The 11,944-nt window shown below is 37.2% G+C and overlaps 1 protein-coding gene across 1 annotated transcript in view; it reads left to right on the top strand.

Annotated features, from left to right (window-relative positions):
- The first annotated feature begins 2,242 nt into the window (after positions 1–2,242).
- LOC143386898 (NBAS subunit of NRZ tethering complex-like) overlaps positions 2,243–11,944 on the top strand; it is a 50,673-nt gene continuing 40,971 nt past the window's right edge. The window contains exons 1-3 of the mRNA XM_076841685.2: positions 2,243–2,323; positions 6,145–6,347; positions 8,761–8,850. Coding sequence (XP_076697800.2) covers positions 6,223–6,347; positions 8,761–8,850 — 215 coding nt within the window. The 5' untranslated portion in view covers positions 2,243–2,323; positions 6,145–6,222. The remainder of the gene's footprint in view (positions 2,324–6,144; positions 6,348–8,760; positions 8,851–11,944) is intronic.

The raw sequence follows: 11,944 nt of genomic DNA, 5'->3' as shown, positions 1-11,944 counted from the left end.
TTAAAATAATCATTGTCTAAATTTTATTTCTTGGGACAAACAAATATAATAGAAAGACTCACTGTACAATATTGATTCTTATTCAGCATTTAAGCAACATACTCTGGCAGAGCCTGCCTGGATGAACAGGTGACGAAGAGGCAACTGTGTGAGGGACAGTGGTAGTTAGCATCCTCTGGGTAACCATATGCTCTGGGTACTAGTTTTTACTCTTTTCACGTAACTCTCCTGATCTTAATCTCTCCATGCACATGGTGGAAGAAAGGGAGTCCCTTGAGCTAAACATACTTTCTAGTATCTTGTACTTCTAAACTACAGGGAGGAGTTCACTGTTTGTTGAGGGAAAGGGAGAAGAATGTAATTCATTCTTTCCAGCATTGGTGACTTCTGATTATTTTTATGCCATAGGTGCTTAGAGGCAGAAGTCTGAGAAGGGGGAGGCTATAGAACTTGTCATGAAGCTGCCTTTGCAGAGCAGGGGGAATAAAAAGTTACAATTTAATGGAAGTAGTACTTTCCTAAAGGTACCTTTTATGAATATTTATGTGGGATTAAGAAAATGTCAGCTTTCACTATTTGAAGCTAATGATTCTGTGTAGAGTGACTTGGAAGTAGCAGATAAGAAATGGAGGGTTAGTGGAGGTATACCTCCTAGTGTGGCCATTGATGACTTCTATTTAAGAATATTCCTACTTTTCAGAATAACCAGAGATGTACAGTGACTGATATTAAGAAATAATAGGGAAGCTGGGGGCACTGGTGCACACCTGAAATCTTAGCAACTCGGGAACTGAGGCAGGAGGATTGCAGGTTCAAGGCTGGCCTCAGCAACTTAGCAAGACCCTGTCTCAAAAATAAAATTCAAAGGGCTGGGGATATAGCTCAGTGGTATAGTGGAAGAGCAGTACTGGTTGGGGAGGGGTGTGGAGAAATAATAGGGAAAATTGAGATTTTTGTCTTAGGAATTTTATCTTTTTTTTTTTAATAAACACAAACACATCCTTTTAAGGATATACTAAAAATGGGCTTGAGTAGTTGACAGAAAGCCAGAATCCACAATTCAAAATAACACCAATTAGGGCTTCAGAGGGCACCAAGAATTGCTCAGAGGTATCTAGTTTCCCCATCAAAATGGGTAAAGTTTAGACTTTATATTCGTGAGGATAAGCTTAATATTTTTAATATTATTAGAAAAATATAACCCCTGCATTACCAAACACAGCCTGACACATGTCAGTGAATAAATGAATTGTTACAGAATACTTGGAAACTGGAGAAGAAAAAAATTGTTCATAATTCCAGTACCTTCATTGTCACTGTTTTTTTTTTTTTTGGTGTTTATTAATATAAATATGTGTGTGTATATATGTATATATAAATATATATGCACACATATATACACATGTACATGTATATGTATATTTATAGGCAAAAGAGTATATCTATTTTTATGTGTGCATATATTTTGTATTCAAAAAATATATCCTATACAGATATCATTTATATTTTAATGTACACTTGGTATAGAGTTTTTAATATTCTGATCTCTAAAATTTAACATTTTATGATAAGCATTTTTCAAAATAGCTATCCTCTTTTTCTAATTTCAGTTTTAATGACTGCATAATATGCTAACCAGTAATTTGTCATAAACTAGTCATCATTTCTCTTGTCAATTAGATTGCTTTTGAAGTTTTCTTTTTAGAGACTTGTTCTAGTTAAAAATCTTCATGCTTATATTTCTTTTGAATTATTTCCTCATAATAAATGACTAGAACTAGAAATTTGGTTTGTAGAAATGACTCATTTTTGCTCTGTAATTGATAGTATGAATATTGATTTTTCTATCTCAGCATTGCCTAATTGATTATTATTATTTTGAAACTTATAGTTCTAATTTAATAGTACAAATGATACCTCACTGTTTTTGTTTTCTTCTACAAAAGAAAAACTAGTGAAAATCCTATTCATTGGCTAAATTGTTAATATTAAAATTTTACTTTGATTTTCACTACCTTACTAATGCCTTATTGAATATGCCATATATTATAATAATCAAGATGGTTTGTCTCACTGTTGTTTAAGGCCTTTTTTTTTCCCAAAGCTATCTGTGGAAGCACGTGAAGAGATGACTAGAAAGGCCATTAAAATAGTCAAACATTTTATTGAGAAGCCAAGGAAAACAAATGCAGAAGAAAACATTGAAGAAGCTAGTGATTCTAAGGTTACATACGTGGATGCTTTGAATCATTTGGAGAAATCGCTTGCCCACCTGGAAACTCTCCACAATAGCTTCATTGTTTCTCTGAAGAATAGTGAACAGGTAAGGAAATGGAAACTTCTGTATTCTCACTCACAGCGGTAATATCAGGATATCCTTTTCTTTCTTTTAAAAGCTATGTTAGTAGTTGTGTCAGTCAACTTCCATTACTATAACAAGTGCCTGAGATCATCAGCTAATAAAGAGAAATGGTTTATTTTCACAGTTTTCAACTGTGATCAGTTGGTCCCATTGCTCTGGACCTATGTCTGCACATGATGGCTGCATTCACCGTGTGTTCAGGAAGCAAGAGAGAAAAGAGTGAGAGTTCCACTATTCCCTCCTAAGGCCTGTCCTCAGTGCCCCAAGGAACACTCACTGGGCCACACCTGTTAAAGTTCCACCAGCACCACCTGGGGGATGGAGTCTTTAACACATGGACCTTTGTAGAACACTTAAGATTCCAATTCCAAGGCAGGCAGAGTGGTTCATGCCAATTCCAGCAACTTGGGAGGCTGAGGCAGGAGGATCACAAGTTTGAGGTGAATCTCAGCAACTTAGCAAGACTATCTCAAAAAATAAAAAGGGAGGTGGATGAAGCTCAGTGGTAAAGTGCCTCTGGGTTCAATCCCTGGTAGCTCTGCTCAAAAAATAGATAAATAGATAGATAAATACAAAAAAGCCCAACTCTAGCAGTGGTTTTAATTGGGTTTTCAGACTTGCAGATACACTTGAAAATGGTTCTTAAGCCTTTATCCTTTAACCTCTTCAGTATCACTTAAGATTGTCAGTTCACTTTTCTTTTGGAAGGAATTTGGGCCACTTAATACAGATAATACCTGTATTATCAGGGAAAGAAGAGAATGGGAAGGTGGGAGAGGATTAGATAGCAGGCGTTGAGCGAGCCCTGGACCTGTGCCTTGGCAGAGGATGGTCCCCATAGTTCATAAGTGCTAAAGATGGTGCTCCTCAAGTTCTTCCAGTTGCTGGGTGTTGCTCTCCAACTGAATAATAATGGGTGTATTCCCCATAATTTTAAAAAAAATATCAGAAATAGCCTCTAATGCCGCCTTCAACAGTTTTTTTAAACATGTATCCTCCTTATCCTGTATTAATGTTACATGTTTCCAGTATAACTGTGTTACTGATATGAATTTTATGGCTGGTAAAATTGTTTCTCCTCATTTCTTGTTGAGACTATGTCTTTAAATACCACCTGGAGCTCAGGAGCCCCTGCCCTTGCTGGGGTTTGAGGACCTGGGTGTTAGCACTGTTGCAGGGATGCCAGAAGCCCTCTGAGGTCTTCCAAGATTTGTTCTGTATTCTGTCAGGGGAGTTTAGATATCAATTTTTGTAACTGGAGAGTTGACAAATCAATAAGTAAATGATTTTCATGTGAATGAAAACATTGTTTAGATATATGAATAACATTCCAACCACCCTTCAGTTTTGTGGCAAAGGAACCTAGACAAGGCCACTGACCTCCTCTTTCATTTTTCCCAAATTCCACTTATTGACTTATTTCCTTGACTTGCAGAAAAAAAAAATTTAACTAGAAAGGTCAGTTACTGGAAAGGAATTCAGATAATAAACAAATGGGTGCCTTCAAAATTTGTATGAGCCATATAAATGCAAACCCCTCATTAAAAAGATAACGGGAAGAAAGTTTGCAAAGTTTGATAGCAGTTTTATTTCATTTTGTATTTTTCAGTGCCTATTAACCTGTACAATGAATATATTAAATAATTATATGAATAATATAGAAGTCATTTTAGGGATCAAACTGGCTTTACTAAGTTTGATTTTATCCTGCTGATATTTATGTTACCACAATTCATAATTATATGAACTAGGGTAAAGTTTGAATCTTGATTTACGTGAAAGTGATTTATACTTATTAGCATAAATTTCTAAGTACCTGTTTATTTTATTTTATTTTATTTTTTGGTCGGGGGAGCCATACCAGGGATTGAACTCGGAGGTGCTTAACCACTGATCTTCATTCCCAGCTCTTTTTGTATTTTTGTATTTTAGAAACAGTGTTTTCACTGAGTTGCTTAGTACCTTGTTAAGTTGCTGAGGCTGCCTTTGAACTTGAGATCCTCCTGCCTCAGCCTCCCAAGCCACTGGGATTACAGGTGTGCAGGCATGTGCCACCGTGCCCAGTCACTTGTTTACTTTTTTAAAAAAATATTTTTAGCTGTAGATGGATATGATATCTTTATTTAATTTTTCATGTGGTGTTGAGAATCGAACTCAGTGTCTCACAAGTTCTAGGAAAGCACTCTACCACTGAGCCACACCCCTAGCTCCATGTATCCTCATGAAGGCTGGTGCAGTCTAATACCATTGTTTACTTTTAGATGGATAGCATTAATACTCTTCTTGGAACAAGTGTTGTCCTTCAATGGCTAGAATCATCTGCATGGATTCAAGGGGAGTTATTAGCAAAAAATATCTGCTCATTTCTTCTAGTTATGGTTGCAAGGTACCATGTCACTCCTTATAAATGTCATTCAGCCAAACCATGTGAAAATCATAAGAGGATACTCATGGTTACTGAACTGGACATTATTTAATTTTATTAAGACCCCTTTTATAACAAAAATTGGGAATAACCTCAGCTCTGTACATTTATCCCCTTTAAATTCCGAGTTTGATTTTAACCTGCTTAGTTTTATGACCAATGAAGAACATTTTGTATCCTCATGAAGGCTGGTGCAGTCTAATAACATGAAAGGCTTTCATCCCATGGAGCTTCAGTTCCCTCTCCTCTTATATTAGTGATTGTTTTGCCTAATTGATGGGGACTGTTTTTTAAAAAATTTCAAACAATGGGGAGAATAGTAAAATGAAACCTCATGTGCCTGTCAGCTTCAAGAATTACCAAAACGTGATCACACATACCCCTACCTTCCCTCTGCTCACTCCTGTGGGAGTCATCTTTTTATTTTACTTGAAAGTAAATCTATCTCTAGAACATCCAACTGAACATATCACTATAAATGATCAAAAGGTTAATCATAATTCTTCAATATCAAAAAATCCAACTAACATTCCCAGTTCATTACATGGTTGTTTTGAAAAATAAAGTATATTTTGGATCATCAGGGAAACTAAAGAACCTTGAAAGTGTTATTGTCACTCAGTAATCATATTTAAAATTCTGCAAAACAGTAGTTTGTATCTTAGTTCTTAAATTATTTGTTATAACATTAGTTCTTACAAATATGATAAAGGGAGGCAGGCAGTATGGCAAGAAGGGTGGATTAGTAGCCTTCTAGATTCAAAACCAATCTCCATTAATGCTAGCCATGTGACTTTGGGCATATTACTTAAAATCTTTGGTCTTTTTTCTTTTTGGTGACATGGGGCTAACTAAAACTACTTACAGGATTATTTTAAGTATTATGTTAGATACCATATGTGCAACCAAATAATAGTTAAAATCTACTGAGTAAATATACAAAGTTGATATTCAACAAATTATAACTTGGTTGTTGTCATCATTATCATCATCATCATAATAGACAACACAGCTCCTGAGTCTTGCTTTATGCTGACGTTGTGTTAAAGGACTGACTTTATATCATCATTCTGTCAGTTGACATTCACCATGCCCTCTAGTCTTCAACCTTATTTCACAGATGCTGAAATTTCAGATCATAAAGACCCACTATTTAATAAATGTTAAAGCTCAATTCGAAATCAAGCCTGGGTGACCCTTGATCCTAAGCTTTTGATAACCAATTCATGGCCTTTGGAGTGCTGCAATGGTTGTAATTTATCTGGGTTTAGAATCTTCTAATTAGGTCTTACTACATGCTTGTAGATACATTTAATTTCCATCTGATATTTAGGTGTTGATTTCTATGTCTTTCCAGGAAATACTGCAGAAATACAGTGACCTCTATGACCTATCCCGATCAGAAAAAGGGAAACTTCATGACCAAGCTGTGACTATGTGTTTGGATGGTCAGCCTCTCAGAATGATTCAGCAGCTGCTTGGAGTGGCGGTTGGTCCTCTAGACATCTCACCCAAGGATGTAGTACAATGTGCAATAAGGAAAATAATTTCTGTCTTGGGGTAAGCTTTAAAGAGAAAATACTAAAGAAAAACAAAGGTACTATTTTACCAATAATGAGTGTTTACCTCATGGTTGTTATGAAGCTAAACTGTCCTCATGTATGTAGAAGCTTTAAATTTTCAAGTATTTTTCCAAAGTGAGAAATTAGTTTTAGAGTGCTCAGTCTTATTTCTTAAAAATCTTGAAAATAGAGAACTATGAATTGTTGTATCATTTGTATGATGTGTACATGTTAAGAAGCTAACTTCTAGTGGACCTTCTTTCCCTCCTCAGATTATTTTTTGTTTATTTAGAGATGGGGGTCTCATGTTGCCAAGTAGCTGGATTGCAGGCACACACCACCACACCCAACTTTTAAGTTATTTTTGAAGTAGGAGAAAGTCCAAAATGGCATCTGAGCATGTAGCTAAGAGCCAGACTGCCCTGTGGCTTCAGCAAGTATTTTCAGATTTTGCCTTTTTTTTTTTTTTTTTGAGAGAGAGAGAATCTTTTTTTGTTTGTAGATGGACACAACACAATGCCTTTATTTTTATGTGATGCTGAGAATCTAACCCGGGTCCCACTCGTGCTGGGCGAGCACTCTACCGCTGAGCCACAATCACAGCCCCAGATTTTGCCTTTTCTGAAACCCCTTCTTGGTAGCAATGGGAAAATAGTTTCCAGAAGGTTCTTTTGAACTACATCAAGCAGCTGGTGTGTAGCTCAGTGGTAGAGCACTTGCCTACCATTCATGAAGTCCCCACTACTGAAAAAAAAAATACTTGAACATGTAAAACAAAGTTAATCATACCCTGAAGAAACTAGATATCTGTTAAGGACATTATTTACCTACAGTTAATGGCATAAACTTGACAATTGAGAAATTCTTGCTTCATGTCAATATGCTGGTGCCTTGGTAGGCTTGTATCCAAGAGGATTAAAAAAGAGGGAAAAGTGAAGCTAAGAAAATAATGAGGCATCAAGTGCTTTCTGTGAATAATGCAATTAGGCTAAAAGATTTAGTTGTGTTTAATTTATTCTCTTTTTGAGCATTCTTTGTAATTCTGTATTGCTCTTGAGGAACTTTTTGATTAAATGCATGTCAGTTTTCTGCAGCTGAACTGAAATCAAATGAGCCTTTATCAGTTTAATTACCCCAGCCTCAAACAGTTTTCACCTTAGCGCTCTAAAGTATCTGGGAATTTCATACATAGGGGCAGACAAGAAATAGGATAGCATTTGTGGTTTTTTTTTTGTTGTTTTTTTTTTGTTTTTGTTTTTTTTAGAAATAACCAGTTAATGAAGCTTTGTACTGTTTTTTTGTTTTTGTCATTGGTTTTTTTTTTTTTTTTTTTGGTCATGAGTTTTTTGTCATTGGTTATAAGAATCACCCTCTCAAAAAAATGTTTATACAACTCAAGTTTGTTTGCTACTTTTGTACCTTTTGGGTTATAGTTACCCTTTTATTATTTTTTTAAATCAAGCTTTAAATGAAACTTACAAAAATAAACATTTTGAGAAATCAGTGTTTTGATGAATATAGTTTTTTCTTTAAAGTTGCACATTTTCATTAATAATTAAAATTATGATATCTAGTAGCTTTACAGTTACAAACACTTTACATAAATTATACTTCCTTTTCCGTCCCTGTACCCAGTTTTACCATTCAAGGTTTGGTTCTGATCTGATCAATATATACTTGGCTCACAGAGGACTTTCAATGAATGTGAATTAAATCTTTCAGAAGTGGAGGAAGGAGAGCTTGAGTTCAGCTGCCTCTTTTTCAAAGGAAAAGAAACTGCTGTTGATAACTTCCATAATATTTACCTTTCAGAAAGTAAAATTTGGTAGGCGCACAGTGATAAAAGCAGGAAAGTAACAGAATCCAGCAGTTGATTTAAGTCATAAACTTCAATTGTCCCAGAAACTCGGGCTAAACTTCCTTTTCCTCTGTTGCATTTTCAGAACTCTGGAGTTCCACACAGGCATATCTGGAGAATGGGCAGTGAGGATCATTAAACAGCAGAATATGTGTAAAGCACTTAGTGATGCCCAGTACCTAATAAACAACAAGTGTATATTGGTTGTTGTTGATTTTTTAAGAATGTTCAACTGGAATACTTAGAATTATTATTACATATTTAACACTTTAAATGGCTTGCATATTTCATGTTAAGTGAGTGTTTTCTCAGTGACAGAATGCAAATAGATTATGTTCTCTTGACAGTAAAACATGCTCCTTAAGAGCAGGAAATGTCCCATTTCCATACATTTAGCACCTGATATTGGATTTAGTACACATGCAGCACAAATGGCCGTGGGTGGCCAGTGCACTGTGCTGGACTCCTGCTGGGTTCATCTGAGTATGTAAATACCATATGTATTTCTGAGGCTTGAGTGACCCTCTTTTGACTCTGTTCTCTATTTTCACAGTGGTACCAGTGCTGACCTTGGTGGGCCAAGAGACCCCCTCCAGGTACTGGAAGGTGTCGTTGCAGCAGTCCACACCAGTGTAGACAAGGGGTAAGACTTGGATAGTTTGAGTATCTCTGCTGAATGGCTTTCCTGAGTTTGAGAATTACTTTTAGTGTCCATATTTCTAAAGCTTCTAAGACTAAGCAACAACTGTAGGTGTTTTAAAAGGAACAGAGCTGTTTCTGCAATATTAAGGAGGACTCTGCATCTGGAGAGCCAGGATCCTATCTCTGCTGGCCACATCTGTGCTTGTAGGATCTGCTTACCCTGGAGAGAAGTGTCTCTTCTTGCCTCCTGCACATGGAGGCCTGGAGAGGAAACTGCTCTGAGCTTCTTAAAAGAGAAGGATGCTCATCCACAACAGGTTAACTGTATTGGTGAAGTATAGAAGTTAGAGAGAGACAGAGAGAGAGAGAGTGTGTGTATGTGTGTTTAGAAAAAATCTTTATACAACTCAAGTCTGCTTTGTTTGGAGACTCAGTTTACAGCTTTAGAATTTAGAAAAGTGTTCATCTCTAATGCCATTTTTAGAAAGCGTTTTTCATTCAGCTACAATAGTGTTGATAGGAATAATAGCAACTACCAATGAATAGCTATCGACTTCCTCAGAATTTACAACAGTCTGTCATATGACTAATGTCCTATGTGTCAACCTCATAAGGCCTCTCCCATTTTTTTTTAATAATGAAGTTTCTTTAAAGAGAAAAATTATTCTGTGTGTGTTGTTATGCTCTGTTTTAAGTCTCGAGGAATTACATATGTGGATAAGAACTAACCTCTAACCCCAAGGAACTTGCAGGGGAGATGAGCTTTCTCAGCTGTAAGAACCATGTGGTAGAATGGTAGGTGCTATACAGAAAGCAGGGTCAAGGGAGAGGCTTATTCCACCTGGGCAAGTCAGGACAGATACACAGTGGGTGACCATTGAACTGTTTTCTGAAAAAAAAGTTTGTTAGAAAGGGACAGGCTGTGGATGATGGCATTCCAGGCTGAGGAAGCTACCTGCAGGACAGCAGGTGCAGCAGGTAGCAGAGCAGGCTGAGATATTGTCCAGGACACACTCACCCAGCATCTAGCTGCTGCCATCCTAGTCCCAGCTCACAACGCCCCTGCGAGTACTGCCAGTAGCACAGCTTCTCTCAGGCAAGGCTGACTCTAGATCCTGGCCTCCCAAGAAGAGAGATCCAAGAGGTGCTGCAGTGGGACCTTTGGACAGTCAGGAAGATTAAAAGATAGTGTTTTGCATTCGGAATTTCCAGACCAGAGAATGCCATTGGGTCTTTTGAATACAGACTCTCTATTAAGTTCTAAAGAGGAAGACATTATGGAATGGAGAACAAGAGAGCAGAACAAGATCTTACTTTTTATTCCAGAAACAGAATAGCAAAGTTGTCTTTAAAAAACAAACTTCAGTGATTTTTTTTTCTTTTTTGCCTTTGGAAAGGAAAAAGAAGATAAAGTTGTGACTTTTATTCCTGGCAAGTATGTTTTGATTCTACAGTGCTAAACCTGATTCTACTTGCTTTTATTTCCCTTCCCACCAATATTCCTGGCAGAATCAAATAGAGAGGTTGGTCTCTGTATTTCAGGTAGTTCCAGACAGGATCTTTGGGTGACATGGGGACTCCAGTCTCTTTAACCCAGCACTTTAATATCACTGATGATTTTCTGATCCCAGCACCCTAGTCTCTAGGAGGATGTGCCACGCTGGTGTGCCCCTTTCCCTGCCTCTAAACATGCCAGCTCTCCTTCAGTCCCGGCCTTGACATCTACTACCTTCCTCAATCTGTTTCAGTAGTAAAGAAGCTGCACATACTCAGCCATCACACAAGACAGGCTATTCACACCATCCTGCAATATTCCTGGCAGGAAGCTGTGGAGGAGAGTAAGAATTAGAGTGCGAGAGTGTGTGTGTGTGTAGGAATACTACCAAGTTTTTGGTTTTGTGACTAAATTTTAGATAGTTAATGCCATCTGTCAGCATGGTTCTTGACTTTTTATATTGGTTTAGATGTCATTTGCTTTGTAGGTGCAGCTTCTACCTCACTCAGAAAACACTTTTTTTGTGTGCTACTTTTTAAATTACATAAAATCACTCAGACTAGCCCCCAGTGGAGTGTACAAATGACTATGTGTACCAGTTGTCTTTCCCTTCCAGTTTAACAGGGTTCACACCACTACACATGAAAGTATTCCAGGAGTTTGGAATGCCCCTCCCCCCACTTTCTATAATATCTGTAGTTAAAGATGTGATAAGGTAATTAATTATTCAGAGCCTCATGCATATTGAAGTTACTTTATGAATTTGCATGCTTCCCCCATTATTTTTGTATGCTTATAACATCCATGTTCTGAGAATATAATCTGCCGCAGTCTCTGGCTGGGCACAAATCACGAGTCTCCACACAGCTTGTAGATTCAAACAGCAATTCTTTATTCCCGAACTCACACCGGCCGTCTACAAACACGTTCTGGGGGAATCCACGTTCTCTGCCCAAATCCACTTCTCCCAAAATCCACTCTCTGCCCAAATCCACTCCGCATGGGCTTCTGTCTCCCAAAATATACTGTCTGACCCTAAGCACTCAAGAGGAACTCAGCAGCAGGATACGCCCTATTCTAAAGGGGGAACACCCTAATCTCCTATTATGCTAAACTGCCCTATTCTAAAGGGGGAACACCCTAATCTCCTATTATGCTAAACCGCCCTATTCTAAAGGGGGAACACCCTAAACACGGATCCTGCCCTGGTCCTTGAGCAAGGTCACCTTTCAGAAGTCCTTCCACTAGACAGCATGGGAGTAAGCTGGCAAGGAATTTGTCATACCTACTTGGCTGATGGCTCCCAGCAATAATCCAGATATTTAGTTTGAGAATTAGTTTATTAGTTTGCTTAAAAAAATAAATCTTATTATTCAAATTCAATAGCTTAACATAATCATATTCTAAAATAATATATCTCTTAAACTTAGAAATTAATAAGCTACCACTGTCCTAAATTTTTAAAAAACAAAAAATCCTTAATGATCACTTATTTCTCTATACCAACACCTTAGAAAGGTGCTATTCAGTAATTCAATCTTCAGAACAATCCTACCACACAGAAAGTATTATCTCCATTTTACAGATTAAGAAGAAATGG

The sequence above is a fragment of the Callospermophilus lateralis genome, unplaced genomic scaffold (genome assembly GCF_048772815.1).
Source record: "Callospermophilus lateralis isolate mCalLat2 unplaced genomic scaffold, mCalLat2.hap1 Scaffold_1671, whole genome shotgun sequence".
NCBI classification, from domain to species: Eukaryota; Metazoa; Chordata; class Mammalia; order Rodentia; family Sciuridae; genus Callospermophilus; species Callospermophilus lateralis.
This window is presented reverse-complemented; position numbering and strand designations above follow the sequence as displayed.